We start from the raw sequence: 19,934 nt of genomic DNA on the forward strand, positions 1-19,934 counted from the left end.
ACCGTTCGCGAACTTTGACCGACCACTGTTACAAGAAAAGCAGTTTTCACGAGCTTTACAACACTCGTTTCAACCTGGCGACTTCCATTTCAGACTACGCTTGAAAAATATGTTGACACAGTTCTCGATTAAATTTTGTAACTGTCGTTCGGAATACCCCGTGTTAACGTTTTCGAGGCTGCATGATTAGAAAACACTTTCATGATCTGGTAAGCGACGCTTTGATTGGTCGGATGAAAGGTCATCCTGACGTGACCCGTACTGTAACATGTAAAATTAAATGCAACTATAAAACATGCCTCAGCTACCCCAATAAGAATGGTATACGTCTTTTTAGTATAATAACCTTGACCACCAATCTCATCAGCTGTCAGAAATTTGAAAATTTAAAAGCATGTGTTACAAGCGACTGGAAATAAGTACAAACATTATGCATATGCATAAATCGTCCCAATCTCATTAAAATCAGATCTAAGTTCTCGCTGCCGCTAAACAAAGATCTGAGGACATGTGGGGTGTCCTCAGATCTTTGTTTAGCGATAGCGAGAACTAGGATCTGATTTTAATGAGATTGAAATCGCCCTTCCCACAAGTTGGGATAAATGCTCTGACATATTTCATGCATATAATGGAGTAACATGCGTCCAACATAATGAAATAGGTAACATACAACAATAGTCTCCATACCCGCTGGGTGACACTGGGGTGTATATTAAGCCTACCTCTTGCTCGGAGTACAAATAATAAGCACCTATATTCAGACCATTCTATATGCGCATATATGATTAAATAACTTACAGTGCTATTGTATAATTTACTAGCCTTATTTGACTAAATGACGTTTTTAATGCTGCAGTATTATAGATATGAATTTTGTTGAAGGTTAAACTCGAACATGTATCTGTTTGTAACACAGGCATGGCAGGAGAAAGATGGCGGCATCATATGGACTACATCATCACCCTGTTGGGTTCCAGTATTGGATCAGGGGCATTTATAAAGTTCCCATATTTGTGTATGCGTAACGGTGGAGGTGAGACTTTGTTACTACAACATTTATGTACAGCACATCCTCAAACCTTAAGAAGCACATTTCACTTGGTCTTTCATACAGCGATTGCTGGAAAAAACGCACAAAACGTTCTGAAAAGTGTTTGTATTACATGTAAAAACGCACCATGCAACGCCAGAGTACCTCGGGCCAACAATGTATCATGCAACACGAAATAACTGCTGTGCAAACGCATATATATGTCATATATCATATGAGATTATTGCACCCACGTTTTTGTCATATCCTCGTGTGGCTGTCTCCTTTTTTTCTGTTCTCTAACTGCATAACGTGCAAACATGCCTTGCTATACATACAGGTTTGAATTCCAATTAATCCTAGTTCAGCTAAGGGTTTTCCAATGTTTATTTCATTATCGTCCAGGGGCGTTTCTGATACCTTTCGCACTGTTCACCATAATCGCCGTCATACCTTGTGTGTTCCTGGATATGGTGATTGGTCAGTTCTCCCAGAGTGGACCAATCAACGCCTGGAATATGTGTCCACCTTTCAAAGGTACAGTATGCTTATATTGTCGCCATTCTTTGGTTGTAAAACATTTTTAAAAAGTCACTGAAGAAAACTGATTTTTTGTGTTCAATCAAGATTTGTGTAGGCAGTACCTTTCATTATTTGGTTCAGTGTTCTCGTGCGTAAATATAAATATTACTGACCCAGAAGAGTGACCAGATGTGCATGGTCGCGGGAATAAATTTGGATAAGGTTTCCTTAACATTTCAATGTCCTTGCATTCACATTTTCGTGATTGCCATCGCATGACATATTAACTATAATAATATGAAATATTCGGAAGTTCTTTAACTTCTTGTGAGTTGTTTATATTCGCTATCACACGGATGTGTATGCATGGACTTTGAAATGTTTGATGACCTTATTATACTTACTTTTTCAGGAATTGGTGTTGGGATCTTGATTCTGCTGTGGATGGTCTTGTCACTTTACAATGCCATATTTTCCTGGTTTGCCTACTTCTTCTACTACTCGTTTTCGTCCACCCTACCCTGGGCCAATTGCGACAACGACTGGAACACCCCCACGTGTATATCTGACAGTGGCATCAATAAGACGTTTATGAACCACACGGAAGTTACAAACTGCACCGCCTACAGTCATCAGGTAAACGTCACTGGAGGAGCGTATGCTTGTAGAACAGCTGCAGAGGAGTTTTGGAGGTACGTAAGCGTTGATTTCATCCCATGAAAAGAACTTTGTTTTACAGTTTCCAGTTTTAGAGCAAAGGCATGGCTCGTAGGTTTATCCTTCTGAAGAATGTGCTTTGTTTTCGAATTCATTTGTTATCAGATCCAATCGATGAAACAACCAACTATCATTTACAGAGAATATATTTTCATTCCTATCAGTCACCACACTTTATGATCCGTTATTAAATGTTTCTACTCTACATGAAACAGAGAATAACCAGTCTCGAATATCTTTCAGAACAAATTCCATAGGGAGAAAGAAGGAAATTATATGAATGAAATTTAGTTACGACAGCACGTGTTAACGAAAAAAAGTCAGGTACAGTGTCCTGATTGACAGGCCCCGTAATATATGAGTTCTGAGCGAGTTAATGACGATTGGAGGAGTAATTCAGTTATATTATGGCATAATGTCAGCGGAGAGAAGCAAACCGTGAAGATTCGGGTTAGGATTGCTTCCCGTATGAGGCGACTAACTGGATGGTGTGATCAGGCTCAGTGGCTTGCTTCATGCATGTTATCGTATCCGAACTGCGTAGATCGATGCTCGGGAAGTCAATCACTGGATTGTCTGGTCCCGATTATTTAAAGACCGCCGTAATATAGCTAGAATAGCTAGAATATACGAGTATTTCAGGATCAGTATTATCATAGCATAATGTTGGACGGGACAGGTGAGGTGAAATGGGTTGTATGTAACCTGTCCTTGTACTAGTCTGGACAAATGTCGGCTTTATTATGCTAGCCCACTGAGACACAGTGCCGCAGCTTAACATGGACACCCCACTCGGACACAGTATATAGACTTAGAACCAAAGGCCTTGTTAAATGCCGAGCGCCAGGCAGGGTAACAATAAGTACCATCTTATAACATCTTTTGTTAGACGCGGTCGGGGATCGTAACCCCGCGCTTCCTCACACCGGGGAGACGCTTTGTGACGTTTCCCCTCTTGGGGAAACTACATTGTGCAGAATGCTGCTGACAGAACTTGATGAAGGATCATGGTGAAACTGGGCCTTGACCCAAGCCGGAGGCAGTCAGAAATACACTGCCGGGCAAGAGAACGTATACACCCGTGTTTGATGGTGGCTAAAATGGAAACAAACAAGACATGTTTATTCAGTAGTGATGTATTTGATACGGGCATAATGGTTGTGTTTTGGACATAACGTTTGCAGTGTTTCAGCGACTGATTTTAGCTTAGTAAGTTTCTGATAACCTTTGTAATTTTTGGGTCACTTCCAATTTTCAAGTGTATACTTTCTTTTGCCCGACGGTTTAACTATGGGGTATATAAAAGCGTTCAGCCTTGGAAATTCATGGGCCCCTGTAAACTACACAGAATTCTCCACACATGAACGAGCATAGATTCATACAAGATTTAACATTGATTAACAAGTAGTTGCTAACTGGCTCAGCATCAACCAGTCTCGATTATCCACTTAAACAGGTTCCATTTGGCGTAAACGGTACAGTGAAGGTGACAATGATATGAATGGATCACTGAAACTCAGTGACGATAAGATGTGATCATTCCTCCCACATGAAGCTGACAATTGGAATAATGTCAGATTGCAGGTGTTGCAGTTGACTGATGGTTTACATGACATGGGTGGAGTAAGGTGGCCTCTGGTTCTGTGTCTGGCCATAACATACTTGATTTTGTTTGTTTGCCAGTGTCGAGGAATCAAGGTGACTGGAAAGGTAAATAAAAGGGAAAAACACTTTCGATATTCATAAAAAATATCACCGAGTCGATTGTACGATTCTGTCATGTCATGAGCATGTGTCTGTGAATCACTATCAAATAATGATGGTGCCAGGTGTTCGCGGAAAGGTTATCGTATCTATCCCCACTGGTGGCACCCGTCACAAACACATGCAAAGGCAAGTCAATAATTGGTGTATTAACTGTGATGGTAGAGTCAAATATGCAGGGATTGACTTGTCGCAGAAATACTTTATATTATTCACATAGATTACTCCAAATCAAGTTTTCAAACACAAAATATTGATACAAGTTGCTTCAAATATCATTCAAATATTGTAATGCTTTTGAATATATGCAGTGCTAGTGATGGTATTTTGGTCATGTTATAAAAAATCTTTGAACTCTAAGTTGTCCTAATGAGTCCAATGAATTTATCAGAAGAAATTGTACTCATTCGCCATGTGTCACATCCTCCTGGTCTGTAAGTGATGAAATATTCTCTTCTGAATCTACAAGACAAAAGAAGCGGAAATTTGACATGCAAGCCTTAATCGGTTGAAAAGGATCCAACCATGTTAACTGCTGTGTTGTACCTTGTGGTGCCAACCATCTATACATAGTCTGATCTTCATTTCACTTTTGACCCTTTATTGTACTTGATCTGAGCTACTTTTGTTAAATGTAAGCTCCACCTTGGTGCTGAGATCCTTACTCTAGATATGAAACCTTACTAAAATACTGTGTCAATCGTATTCCAAATATTGATTGTGCAATCATCAGATATTTTTGTTTGTCATATCACATGTTTCCTTCGATATCATGTCGATTGATTTAATATTTATTTCATAAATGTTGACGTGGCTACGCCACTCGTGAAAATATACATTTGAATATGATATTTCACTCGACACATGGTATATCCTATGTTCACTGCAATGATAATATCACTTTTCTCAACTTCGGAAACCCCAGCGTTTCACATTAAAGTATGTAATAAATACGATTGCCTTACTGATATCGTTGTTGTTTGTTTCCATGTCGTACGCCTAAGGTAACTGTGATGCCTGTTGCAGCTTGTGTACGTCACTGTTGGCGTTCCGTTTGTCCTGATCATCGTCTTCCTCGTCAGGGGATGTCTACTGCCGGGGTCCGCAGAAGGAATGTATTATTTCATCAAACCCAACTTCGATAGGCTTACAGAACCAGGGGTAGGTACACATGTGTTGACCGCTGCCGTCCAAAGTCTAACTGCTCTACATATAATGTTTGTGGTTAGATACTGTGTTCTCTCTAAGCTTGATTATATTTCATTCATCTAGGGGTCATTCTGAAAATAGTATATGAAAGAACTAAGAACCACTGACAAGGACTTAAACAACATAACCATTATATGTAAGCATAACTAAGCAAAGAACCTGGTATAAGTAAAATATAAAAATATGCTAACTAGAAAAAAACAGCCAAACCCAAAGATCAGGAGCATCAACTTTTGTCTTGACTCTAAAGACTGCCTCTTTGATCCAGAGGTAGAGCGTCTGCACAGAGAACAGAAGGTCGGGGGTTCGATCCCCGGGCGCGTCATACTAAAACACGTGAAAAAATGGTACTTGTTGTTACCCTGCCTGGTGCTCGGGATTAATTGGCTAAAACAAGGACTGGTCGGCTCGTAGTCAGTATACAATGTCAGAGTGGGAAATGCACGTTAAACTGTGGCATGGTATCTAAGTGCGCTAGCTCAATAAAATCGGCATTATACCCAACTAGTACAAGCAGCGTCACACACGTGCATGTACGTCGTTATATAAGTGCAATATCCTTGAACGCGACGATAAACACCATTTCACCTCACCTCACCCTGAACCTAAAACCAGAAGACATATTCATTCCTTTGTTGTACTGGCTTCCAAAGCTCCTTCGGAATCCGTACAAAGAGTGAAATATTGAGGGCTCCAGCAAATGTGCCACCAAATCCTTGTCACAACCATTATGTTTAATACAATCAAAACAGCATTATCTTTATATTCAGAGAAAGTATCTGAGAGAAAAATGAAATAAATACCATGTGAATTCCCAAAACTCCAAAGAAGTGCTTGAATATTTGCAGTCCTAGAAAGGCACCTAATTTAATTTGATTGGATACCACTATCCTACATTTCACACTTAGAAAATATTCATTCCATATTCATAAGAAGTCTCTGCTGAAAGAGGAGTCCATTGCACGATTCTGACCATAACATGAGCCTGTGTTTATAAATCACTATTAAATAGTGATGGCACCAGTTGCTCGCGAAAAGGTGAGACATTCCTTTTGTAAATATTACAATGGGGCCTCCTTGCATCTTTTTAATCAGATTAAAAGGCACTTGTATTTCTGAAGGAAATCTACCTTCATGATTTAGTTTTCAAAAGCAAAAGCGTGTTTTATAGATTTGTCAGTGGCATGTGACGCTTGAAGCTACACTATATATTATTTGGAACATTTTCTATTTGACAGTGTGCTTATACTTTCGATTTCTCACCGTGAACATTTGCAAAATCAATACGCAATATGGGTACATCAGTTTTGTTTTATCTGAAAATTAACTCAATATACATTTTTTTTCAAAAGGCTAGTTTATACTAAATTATTAACTAAACTGTTATTATTCGTATTGGAACATATCCGGTCACCCAATATTCTAATTCAATATAAGCCATGGGCTTGAAACATTTTATCCGTCTGTGGTAATCCCACAGGCTACAAGGCAGGGCTTAAATCACTGTATTCCCGCCGGTAATCCCACAGGTTACAATAATAGTAATAGCAAAGCTATGTACAATTCAGCAAATAGAGCTTATAGTAAAACCCTATAGAAGGCATTTAAGACATATCAAAACAAATGTGTCCAACAACTGAGGGAATGTAAGGATAGTAACCCTAAGATTTTGTGGGAAATTTTAAAATCATTTGAACCAAAGAAAACAGCAGAAAAAATCAGTATGGACAATTTTTTAAATTTTTTTAAAGATCTTAATCAAAGTTCTGATGATAATGACGATGTTTTTGCCAATAACAAATTATGATAATCATGATGATATCTTAGGTTGTAGGATTACAGAAGAAGAAATTATGTCAGCGGTCCGTACATTGAAGAACGATAAGGCTTGTGGGTTGGATGGTATTTACAATGAGTACATTAAAAGCTCTATTCATTTTATGGTGCCGGTTTACGTAAAGCTTTTTAACCTAGTTTTTGACACTGGAGGTTTACCTGAAGCTTGGCTTGTTGGCAAAATAAAACCAATCCACAAAGACAAAGGAAACCAAGCTGACCCAGACAATTACAGAGGTATTTCTATCCTAAGCTGTTTAGGTAAATTGTTCACTACACTATTGAATAATCGTTTACAAGCTTACTCAGTTCAGACTAATCTAAAAGCGAAGCGCAAGCAGGATTTAGAAAAAAGTACTCAACAATTGACAATAAGTTTATTCTTAAAGATCTCATTGATATCTATAGAAATCTTAATAAGAAGTTGTATTGTGTTTTCGTCGATTTTAGCAAAGCTTTCCATACAGTATGGAGGTGTGGTCTGTGGACAAAAATGATAAAGTCTAATATCAAAGGAAAATGTTTTAATGTCATATATAAGTATCAAAATATCAAATCTTGTGTTTCACATAATAACAAGGTGTCAGGTTTCTTCCCATGTCAAATTGGTGTAAGACCAGGTGAAAATTTGTCACCTTTCCTGTTTGCTTTGTACCTTTATGACCTTGAACAATTTTTATCTGAAAATGACTTTGAAGGACTGTATAATGTAAATAACCTTTTAATAGATTCACTTGAACTGTACATAAAACTTTTTCTCATTTGTATGCCGATGATACTGTTTTAATGGCCGAAAGCCCGGAAGATTTAAGAAAGTGTCTCACTATATTTGAAGAATATTGTACTATCTGGAAACTTAAAGTCAATGTTGACAAAACGAAAGTTGTTATTTTTGCCAAGCGCTCCACAAATAGAGTCTTCAGTTTTATGTTAAATGGCTCGATTCTTCATGTTGTTAAAGAATATGTTTACCTTGGTATTTTATTTACAAACACTGGTTGATTTTGTAAGGCACTAAAACGAGTGACAGATCAGGCATCTAGAGCAATGTACACTGTATTTCGTAAAATTAGAATATTAGAAATTCCTATTGACTGTCAATTGAAATTATTTGATCAACTTGTTCAGCCAGTATTGTTATATGGATCTGAGATGTGGGGTTTTGAAAATGCTGTTGTCATTGAACGTGTACATCTTAAATTTTGTAAATATATTCTCAAGTTAAAACAGTCAGTACCCGATTACATGGTGTTTGGTGAACTAGGGAGGTATCCTCTCAGCATTTTCATCAAGATAAGAATGATTTCAAATTGGTGCAAGCTAACATCATCACAAACTAGCCTTTCTAGTATAGTATATAAACTTATGTTTCAAATGTCCATTGCAAATCCAGATTACCATTTCCCACTATTAAAAGAAGTAAAATGCATTTTTCAAAATATAGGCTTTAATTACATTTGGTTGTCTCAAACCTTTATTTGTGCCGCATGGTTGAAACAAAATGTGAAACATGTTCTCATTGATAATTTTTTGCAAAGATGGCGAGAATCAAAGGAAAATTCATCTAAAGGTTACTATTATAACATGTTTAAAGTGTTACCATCCCTAGAACCTTATTTACTAGAACTACCAATCACCTCCTGCTCGTATTAGAAGAGTAAATCATAGATTACCCATTGAAACAGGAAGATGGTATAACATTGTGAGAGAGGAAAGAAAATGTTCATTGTGTAAAAATTTGATATGTGATGAAATGCACTTTTTATAAGAACGTCCAAAACTCTCAGAAATTAGAAACAGGTTTTTGCCTCAATACTACTGAATGTATCCTTCTGCCGTAAAATTCTCTCATTTGATGTCCATTACTTATAAGCCAATACTTTTAAAACTGGCAAGTTATATAAGATCATGTATGGAAATGTTCCACTGACGTGTTTTCTCCTATTGTATCTAATTCCTGTATCTAATTACGTCTCTGTATCACTGGCGTGATTTACGAGAATAAACATCATTCATTCATTCACAAGGTAGGGCTTAAATCACTGTATTCCTGGTAATCCCACAGGCTACAAGGCAGGGCTTAAATATCTGTATTCCCGGTAATCCCACAGGCTACAAGGTAGGGCTTAAATATCTGTATTCCCGGTAATCTCACAGGCTACAAGGTAGGGCTTAAATCACTGTATTCCCGGTAATCCTACAGGCTACAAGGCAGGGCTTAAATCACTGTATTCCCGGTAATCTCACAGGCTACAAGGTAGGGCTTAAATCACTGTATTCCCGGTAATCTCACAGGCTACAAGGCAGGGCTTAAATCTCTGTATTCCCGGTAATCCCACAGGCTACAAGGTAGGGCTTAAATCACTGTATTCCCGGTAATCTCACAGGCTACAAGGTAGGGCTTAAATCACTGTATTCCCGGTAATCTCACAGGCTACAAGGTAGGGCTTAAATCACTGTATTCCCGGTAATCTCACAGGCTACAAGGTAGGGCTTAAATCACTGTATTCCCGGTAATCCCACAGGCTACAAGGCAGGGCTTAAATCTCTGTATTCCCGGTAATCTCACAGGCTACAAGGCAGGGCTTAAATCTCTGTATTCCCAGTAATCCCACAGGCTACAAGGTAGGGCTTAAATCTCTGTATTCCCGGTAATCTCAGAGGCTACAAGGTAGGGCTTAAATCTCTGTATTCCCGGTAATCTCACAGGCTACAAGGTAGGGCAACGGGAAGAACACCGAGTTTGATTTTATGTAGTCGAAAAATGAAACAACTGTTGTTAAATTTGATTATGTCAAGTTAACCATCACCGATTCCTGCAACAGTTTGCACAAACATAAACATAAACATAAATTGGTTCAATGAATCCTGGGGTAAGGAATGAATTTTCAACCAGGTATTTGAAATGTTGTAAATCTGCGGTACATTGTCTCAGATACCCGATAGCAGTTGTTTGTGATACGAAAAAATGTTTAAAAAGTTGTCAAAGTTTTAAAATGCTGACTTAGCGCCAGTGCAGTTCATGTTTTAAATATAGTGTAACTTAAGATATTTTGAATTGGAAATTGAACATTATAAATATCAACTTAGAGGTATGTATATGTTCATCCTCTGTTTATTTACAACTGCAGACAAGAGTCATTGTTTTTCACCAGATATGGATTGAAGCATGCGGTTACGCTTTATTTTCCTTGAATGTTGGCATGGGATTTAATTTAACCTTGTCGAGATACAACAAGGTCAACAATAACTGTTTAAGGTAGGTATCTTTGTCACAATGACCATGCTACCAGATTGGAAAACAATTTGCATTTTGAAATGAAACCAAACATATAATTTTAAACTCTACTACATCAATTGTGTTGTGATATGTAATTATCTGTATTTATAACATCAAGACATGCAATTGTAACATTATTACTTTTTAAACGTCATCACATATAATGGTAGTTTTGACATCATGGCCCGCAATGGTAATCACAACATCATCACTGTCAATGGTAAATGTATCATCACCTGAAATGGTTACTGTAACATCATCACTGTCAATAGTTATTAAAACATATTGACCTGCAAAGGTAATTGTTACACTACCAGCAATGGTAATTGTTACATTATCGCCTACAATGGTAATTATCACATACTTATCTGTAATAGAACGTATAACACCATCGACTGTAAATGTAATTGTAACACCATCACCTTCAATGGTAATTATAACAACATCACCTGTCATGGAAGGTATAACATCATCAACTTGCATACCCTATAAGAATACCATCATCCATTACTATGAACAGATCTATCTCGATTTCAGTGAATATCCATTTCCATTTTAGAGACGCAGTTTGGGTTTGTATCGTGGATATGCTTGCTACTATCTTGGTTGGATTTTCCTTCTTTTCAATCATCGGTCACGTTGCCTACCAACGTGGAGTGACAGTGGAGGCTTTTGCGTCATCGGGTTAGTTAGCGCTGCTTTAGTCATGGAGTGCATGTAGCTCGGTGACTCTAATGACGGGAGGTTAATACTGAGGCTGGTACAACAGTACCAAGGTGGCCCAAGAACCGCCTTACATACATTACTTACTGACATACATACACAAGAGTCTAAATGATTTGCAAATATTCGGGTATGTATTCCTTCGTTATTGTAATCGTGCCAGAAAACTAGGATCTTGGGTTGGAGTACTTCGGGATTTCCTCCCACATCAAGCTGGCAGGTCGAGAAATACGTACATTATGATATTGTATTTATCATCACTATGTCTTTTCTGCACATATGTGTTGTGGTTAAAACATTGGTGTTCTGTGCAGATCGAAAACCCCATTGTGGCATATTTAGGTCCCGTGTTACATAAAGTCTTCCAGTGTTTTGGTTTCGCTCGATGGTTGTTAGTGTGTTTCTGTCTGTGATGTGGCATCCCAAGCCATATGGATGTTTTTAATTTATTTGACTTTTATACCTTGACCATCGTCTCTTTCAGGCTTCAACCTTGCATTTATTGTGTATCCGCAAGTCCTGACTTATCTGCCCCTGCCACAGTTATGGTCAACTTTGACATTTATCATGCTGATGACGCTGGAAATAGATTGTCAGGTAGTATATAAAAGAAGAATAGGTGTTAATGAGTGTGTCATAAGGTAACACTCCCTGTATAAAATGTTCAAGAAAACTAAAATTAATTTGAGATGATGATTTGCCAGTAGCAATATTTTTGACGCACAAGAGGTGGAACGAACTGAACAGACACCCCTGACTTTAAACCAAACATTGGTTATACTTACTTTGGTTGACAATATAGACATGCTATGTAGCATTCATTGCATTGTCACATTCGTGATTCTGACGGATATCATATGAAAGCAGAAGCCCTCCATAGTGCATCCCCTGTGATGTGAAATTCACTGTACTCATTCACGGTGACCCTTAAATAAGCTTCCATTTAGAAAATTCATTGTGTGTGACGAAAAACCACCTTATTACATAAACGCGACAAATTACGGTATTTTCATGTTTATAAGTCATCTCTGCTAAAACAAACTAGTCCGTTGTACGGTTCTGATGATAACAGGAGCATGTGCCAATGAATCAACAGATATTCTAAACCAGACGAATACAGGTTTGTTCTTTAGAGATGACATCAACACCTATTTAAATGTAAAAATGTTAGTTGATGACATACTGTGTCTTGCAGCAGGAGGCCGTAAAACTGCATATTAAGTTTCACCACCAATCCATCAGCTACCTTTTGTCGGTTATATTTGCTTTGTTAATGTTATCAAAATAATTGCTAAGTCATACAGCAACACGTGAGACGTTTACGAGAGTAATGAAACAGCTACACTCGTTAGGCCCCATTTCTAGTTACAAGAACACTGTCAGAAAGAAACCGATGTGTGGGAACTTGTCCAGTGAGCTGTCTCTTGCTGCAAGTAACATGTGCTTTCATGCTGACATTTAATCTTACATTTTACAGTTGCCAGCCATTGAAGTCATATCATCAGCATTTGAAGATATGTTCCCAAGTCTACGGAAGCGACGGTGGCTTCCAACAGCTGTGATCCTCTTAAGCAGTTTCCCTTTTGCCATCATCTATCTTTTACAGGTAAAAACGTTTTTGGTTCAAAATATACTCTCAAAAAATTATCTCAGTGACTAATGAATGTATTTTTGACAGGACTACCTCTTTCCTACTGACTGTCATGGTCCAGATAGAACTGACTGAAGCCCAAAACAGATATACTTATATAAATAATAGTGACTGAACCATTTTTATAACCCTTAAAATATCTGCCATAAGCAGAGCCCATAGTACGAATGCGGCTGTATAATAAGCATGTATTTGTGGCAAAAGGCATTATAAAACAGTGATGATACCAGGTGTTTGCAAAAAGGTGATGGCACCGTCACAAATACATACAAAGGGAAGTCAATTGCTCACCTAAGAAGAAATTTACCAATGTTCATCACACGTCTACAAAATACACTTTGAAAGTTTCACCTAGGCCTTTAATATTGTCGCCCCGATAAATCCCATTCAAATTAAGTGGTGGGAATAAATCACCGCCTACGTGGTCTAGTGGTAGAGCGTCCGCCCGGAGAGTGGAAGGTCCGGGGTTCGATCCGCGGCCACGTCACACCAAAAGACGTTAAAAGATGGTACTTGTTGTTACCCTGTCTGGCGCTCGGCATAAAGGGACTAAAACAAGGACTGGAGTCAGCTCAGCTCAGCTCAGCTCAGCTCGGAGCCAGTATACTGTGTCTGAGTGGGGTATTCATGTTAAACTGCGGCGTGGTATCTCAGTGACCTAGCAGTATAAATCGGCAACAGTCCGGACAAGCAGCCACACAAACACACACGAGTACATGCACGTCGCTATATAAATGCAGTAATCGTTAAACCGCGACGTTAATCCCCATTTCACCTCACCTTACTATTAATGTCCATTTCCAGGGTGGGATATACATGCTGACACTAGTGGAATGGTACGCTTATTTCCCTTCCACAGCGCTCTTTGCCTTGTCGGAATGCATGGTGATGGGGTGGCTCTACGGTAAGAAGCCTGACTGATGCTGCAACACTTATATTGCATATTACATTTAATTCACCTCCATAACGTCATTTTGCCTTCATATTGTTTCAGATCTTAATGATAAATATCTTATTGTAGAGAACCTTTTATACATTTTATGTTTGAAGAGTATTACATCATCGTAAAAAAAGGAAGGCTGGTGTCACAGAGGGTATGCTCATTCATCACCGTCTATTGTGCGTGCATGTTCCTACCCAAAATGAAGTTACAATCTGTTGTGTTTTGTGGGGCTTAAGTCTTCGTACTTTGATAGTCCAGTCAGGACAAACACAAGAGAGTTAATATTAAGAACTATGTTCACTGTATATTGAACTCAGGTGGTCATTGCAATGGTTATACCGTTAAGGCACAACGAGACTTCAAGCGGACGTCCAGTTGATGTGGGGGAAGAGGATCCCTAAGCTTTTCATCATGTTAATCAAGTTTGCATCTCCATTACTCCTTGTGGTAGGACAGTTTTAACTTCCAATTTGATTCAACTGATTCTTCTATCAATGTTATTATTTATATCCAAGACACCATAATTCATCTGATATTATAAGGCATTTCACGGCAATTGATCACCTCCACACCTAAAAAGAAAAGAACATTTCTTTCATTGCACATTCTTTGTTTTGTGTTTGAATTCAAGCAGTGAGAAGACTTCTTAAAATCTATAATATCTTAGGAATCTTTTAATGTTTTGGTTTGATAATGTTATGTGTTATGTGCATTGCACCAAGGATTATGGGTGAGTGAGTGAGTGAGTGAGTGAGTGAGTGAGTTAAGATTTAAAGTCACATCGGCATTATTTCAGCCATATAGCGACGAAACCAAGTTTAATATGTTAACAATTGAGTCATTTATGCAAAGTAATCTTTAAAACCAATACATGAAACACACTTGAGCATGCATATTATAGTTAAAAACAATTTTTTAAACATATTTGAGCATAACAATATAATACAGTCATAAAACACGGGCTATAGGCCACCAGTAACCAAATCTAGGGGACTTACAGTACCTCGGCTTACTGCATGTTACCCCAGCAGGATTTAGGTCATTACTTAAGCTACTGGTGGTTGTGCATAATACTTGTCAGCAATGAGTTAGCTTGAAAACACTGGTTGATGATAGTAACATCGATTATGATAGGATTATGTGTCACACAGGGCGACAATATTTGTACTCTACATTAACCTCCTGGACCAAGGATTATGGAAAGGGTTTTGTCTCTTTATTTAAGAATGCAGTTTATCTGGCAGATTGAATGTCCCAACGCTATAATTACTTTGTTTAAGGATTCATGTTCATTAGATGGTGTTTAAAATTTAGGTTTTATTTATTTTCTCCCGAAATTGTTTTTTAAACATTTAGTTTTTCCTTGTAGGTTAAATATAAGGGTAAGTGATACTTAATAACATCAACAGTGCTACAACAAAACAAATGGGGGATCCACACATAACACCAGAGGAACACTTTCAACCATTTTCGTGGCATGACCAGGAAAGTCATCATAGAATATAGCACGATATCAATTTGAGCAAATTTAGTCAATTTCGTTGAGTGACTAAAGGAATAGGTAATAAAGGGCAACATTGGTCTCTGCAAATTCCCTGTCTCAAAAATGAATATTTAAATTGTTTTTGCAATTCATTCTTTTTGCTGTCTCCCATCCATCTGTCTAAGGTATCAGTCTCTGTCCTTCCCTTAGTCGTACCAGAATCTTATGATCACGGGATCAAGAGGAGGCACGTGAGACCCAGCTGTCTAAGGTATCAGTCTCTGTGTGTCCCTTTCTCGATCCCACATTCACACTGATTATAATTCTACCTTTGTCAGCAAAATGCTCATGGTTTCATCAGAGTGGCACATATCTGGGATCGTGTCCGTTTCTCAATGGAGTATAGATAAATGCGCTGGTCACAGTCACTGGCTTTTCTGGTTCCGGTTGCATTACTTACAGGTCCAACTGATAACTGGACTATTGCTGACTATCGTTAAACAGCATTCACTCACTCACTCGCCATGCCACAGAATGTAAAACACCATACCCGTTCTCGTGCGTTGCACCAAAGTGGTAAACGTCTGAGAACTGCTTCAATTCGGCATTCCCTCCAACACTCACATTATTATTAGGAATATATCTCTGTCTCTCCTCTCAAGAATACGAAATGCAAAGAATGGCACACCCCAGGGTCCTTGTCGTCTTTTCATCCAGATCACCTTCGGCTACTCCCTCTACTCCTACCGACCTCCTAAGTACGAGGACTACATCTATCCTGCCTGGGCCACTGCCGTCGGCTGGATGATATCCTGTGCCTCCATTGCTCCCTTGCCTGCCCTCTTCATCTGGGCAGTTTGGCGGACTCCAGGAAACACTGTCACTGAGGTAACACATACAGCATCGGTAGTATGAACAACCATTATAGGTACCTATGACACCCTGAAGTGTCAGATGGATGACAAGCATTCACACGGTTAGCTCTCCTTCCGTATTTTGTTCATTTCGCTACACCAAAGGTAGTATGGCAAAGCTGCACCGGCTGTGGTGAGTGGTTGTAAATGTACCTCACAGTGTTGGCTCAAAGTTTTAAACTCAACCATCAGGATTGGTTGTGCCAACCTTTGTTTGTTGTTATAGAATATTAAATACACAACCATTTTTTAGTTTATTATTTGGAGAGCAGATATAATTATGCATTCAGATCAATTTGTTACGTGCACAATTCATGGTTATGATAGTCTTATGTTTTGATACATTTCCAAATTATACTTTTTATTCATAGCTTCATGGTGAGCACACTTTGTCGAAATATTACGATGGAACACTGTGCTATTCTTGATCAAAAGAAGCTTAGAGAAATTTCAGTGTTTTACAGTAAAACATATCACATTCAAGAGCTGTTAATTGATTAATCACAGTGTTATTCCTGGGAATGTTTTACATATCATTTTATGATGCTTCAATTAATCTCTTGACGGTTCAGAAAGTCATGCTAGTTTTTACAAACTATACTTTTCAGAAAATCAGACAGTCGCTGCAACCAAATAAACAATGGGGAAAGCAAGCTCTAGATGAAACGGCCGAAGAAGTTCCATGCACTTTGAAGACATCAACTTCATCCATCCGAATAACAAAAGGTCTATAGATTCATCAAAGACCGAGTGAAGTCATGCCAGACATATAATGGTCGACATTCAGAGGAATATATTAAATGTGGCACATTGCTTCTCCAATTGCTTGATGTCCAATGCTATGACCTTTAGACCTTCTTACTCAATGGCACTTATTTGAATCACAATTGTGCGAATAAGGGTGCTGCCAAAAGAGGAGAACATGCTTATCTGGGCGTCTCACTGAATTTCATCGATCCATTCATAAAAGACTTATTGCTCTTTTGTCTTCTACGCAAATTTGTTTCAGCAACTATTTAAGACCAATAATTCTCTGGCATTGACGTTTTTAATTTCCATGCAGTATGTGTATGCACAATTCAGCACAGCCAGCCAGAAAGACGAGTATGTTTATTCAGAATTGTTAGTTTGGTGGCTCAGAGAACATTAACTGATAGTAGCATTTCTGTTCTTGGTTTAAGACGTTTTGACAGTTATAAAAATAATTTTCTTTCGATAGCATACCATCAGATCCTGATGAATACGCAAATGCACGCAAAGTTGTAAAAACGTGACGACTATCTCCTTTTCTGTATGATATTAAAATCCTTAAATGATACCCTAATCACCTGATGTAACCATACATCATACACATTAGAGAAAACATCAATAAAGTTGGCATTAAATCCATATTTTGCAAGAGTTTTGTATATTAACCGAAAAATGTAACTGTGCTTTATATGACGTGAAGTAAATGTTAATGAAAATAACAACCTATTATTTAGTCATTCGTCTGATCAATGTTGTATCCTGGTAATACGAGACACGCGGTAAAAGAGGTTTGGTGTAACAACTGACTGAACATTGTAAATACTGGCTGTGACCAGCATTTTCATTGCTGCAGGCGAGGCAAGTGCAGCGTATTGAAGACGTCAGGTGATTGAAGCCTGGCGGATGGTGTTCCAAATGTCATCCAGAATGATTGGGCCAACTGAATTACTCCTGTCGTAGGCGTCGGTCATTCCAGACATGTTCTATGTAAACATGACGTTACGTCCCTGCATTTGCACAAAGGGTACAACAGTTCCGGGAGCGTACGCCATTCTAATTGCCATTAACCATCGGAGCTGTCCAGATGAAACCTGGACTCATCTGTGAACCGTATACTGTCCAAGTCTTGTCTTCTGAACCTCAGATGCTGTGTACACGAAACTAGTTTTGCCTGACGGTGAAGTGGAAGCAAAATTGCACCTATTGTTAGACGTCGGAGCCAGAGGATGTGTCCCGCAACTGATTGCATACATTACTGCCACTGGTTGGTCTCAACCCAGGAATCGTCCGAGCTGTTAATGTGGCAGTTTGGTATCGATTCCGCTGATGCACAAAACCGAATATGGTTGTCTTGCTGACGTGACGTCATACGTGGACGACCAGCCCCGTGACAAGTCATACGCCCTGATGGAGATAAAGTCTCCAAAGAGACGATATTGTGTTTTGATGAACATTAAAATGTCTCGCAACTTTGTTTTGGGCCATTTCTGTTCGCAGAATACCGACAATGCACACACATGTATTTTCAGCAAGCCGTGGCATTGCCCAAACGATATTTATGGTCAGACAAAAGTGGTGTTATAAACATCTGACAGCTGAACATTCTTTGTATTTTGTTCACATTGAAGAACTACGTATGTGAGTACATGCACCCACGAAACACACAGACATCCAAATTGTGCGCCATGCATTAACATGCATGTGCAAATTTTGAATCAAGACCTGTAAGTCGAGAAGATGTCCTCATGATCATATATGCATTATTTAATCTCAGAATATATATATTTTTATTGAACTTAATATGAAGCACAGTTAATTATTTCCGTTAGTATATAAACAAAAAGTCATCATATAAATTTATCAAACCCTACGTGGGGTAGCAGCCAAGAAGATTTTACCAGGAATGTTCTCTTAACAATTGGTCACACGCCACTTTCAGCCAGAGGTGACGTTGTGTTGTCTCTGTCATGATGAATTCATGTTTCAAGGACATCAATATATTGTTCTGTTGCAACATACATGTACGTTGGTTTTGTTGTTGTTTCTTATTTTACTGTCCTTTCTCTCGACAAGTGTTTACCTCCAACCTGCTACTGTGGCTTAATTTTAACTTACTCACTCACTTACTTTTGCTAATGATATCCACTCCGCTTGTCTTCCTCATCCCTTCATGATGTATCTCAAACTCAACAAGTGCGTGAAACACGAACTCCTTATCTTCGTAGTAGGGAGCACACGGTGTATATATAGCATTAGTGATTTGGGTTTAATATCTTCATTATATTTCTTCATTTAAACAAAGGGGAAATATATAAAGTTCTATATCTGTTTCGCTAAACTGATGATATTTTGCAACTCACTGAAGTCAAACACTTGGACAATGACACTGTCAATCTCATTAAAATCATGATGAAAGGTCGTTCTGACGTGGCCCATCGTGACGGTATTAGTTCAAAGTGATGCCATGCTTCGAGAATACTCCTGGCATTATTTCATTGCCTTATCAATGACATTACTAATAGTGTCCGGGTGTTGAAACCTACATCCTAATTCAATCATGAAATGACTTGGAAAGACATGAAAATGGTCTTTGTGTTAGCTTAAAGTGTATTTACGCCCCCCGGCCGCGTCATACCAAAAGACGTTAAAATATGGTACTTGTTGTTACCCTGTCTGGCATTAAGGGGCTAAAGCAAGGACTAGTCGGCTCGGAGTCAGTATACTGTGTCTGAGTGGGGTATTCATGTTAAACTGCGGCATGGCATCTCATTGGGCTAGCACTTTAAATCGGCATCAGTCCGGACAAGAACAAGTAGCCACACACACACGTGCATGCACGTCACTGTATAAGTGCAATGATCTTTGACGCGACGTTAAACCCAATTTCACCTCATCTCACCTGTATTTACGCATCTTGAATTCTGTCTGATTTTTGGTTCTACAAAATGCATGAAACAATAATTTGTTCAACCAAACACATTAATCAATCACTGATTTACTGAAAAATAAAGTGTTGTGGGTACAAAAAGTTTGGCTTCTTCTTTCAGAGAAATACATTGTGTTTTGAATATTCTGTCATAAACATAAAATCTAAGGTCATGGTTTTTGCCTC

At 38.5% G+C, this 19,934-nt stretch overlaps 1 protein-coding gene and 1 pseudogene across 1 annotated transcript; both read left to right on the forward strand.

Moving 5' to 3' along the window:
* The first annotated feature begins 918 nt into the window (after positions 1-918).
* Positions 919-16,806, forward strand: LOC139465129 (sodium- and chloride-dependent GABA transporter 3-like). Its single transcript, XM_071246818.1, has 13 exons — positions 919-1,033; positions 1,436-1,567; positions 1,965-2,244; positions 3,847-3,979; positions 5,060-5,194; positions 10,234-10,337; positions 10,918-11,042; positions 11,566-11,678; positions 12,559-12,687; positions 13,537-13,636; positions 14,022-14,122; positions 15,876-16,046; positions 16,681-16,806. The coding sequence occupies exons 1-13, from the start codon at positions 919-921 to the stop codon at positions 16,804-16,806; spliced, it is 1,764 nt and encodes a 587-aa protein (XP_071102919.1).
* Positions 7,955-9,008, forward strand: LOC139464790 (uncharacterized; annotated as a pseudogene).
* Positions 16,807-19,934: the final 3,128 nt, after the last annotated feature.

Source organism: Haliotis cracherodii, unplaced genomic scaffold (genome assembly GCF_022045235.1).
Source record: "Haliotis cracherodii isolate W230 unplaced genomic scaffold, xgHalCrac1.p SCAF_17, whole genome shotgun sequence".
Taxonomy (NCBI): Eukaryota; Metazoa; Mollusca; class Gastropoda; order Lepetellida; family Haliotidae; genus Haliotis; species Haliotis cracherodii.

Excerpts from the sequence above, each read along its gene's own strand:
- LOC139465129 (XM_071246818.1), top strand. The coding sequence starts at position 919 with ATGGCAGGAGAAAGATGGCGGCATCATATGGACTACATCATCACCCTG. Across the intron at positions 12,688-13,536 it reads CCATCATCTATCTTTTACAG|GGTGGGATATACATGCTGAC; the intron begins GTAAAAACGTTT and ends GTCCATTTCCAG. Across the intron at positions 14,123-15,875 it reads CATCTCCATTACTCCTTGTG|ATCACCTTCGGCTACTCCCT; the intron begins GTAGGACAGTTT and ends CTTTTCATCCAG.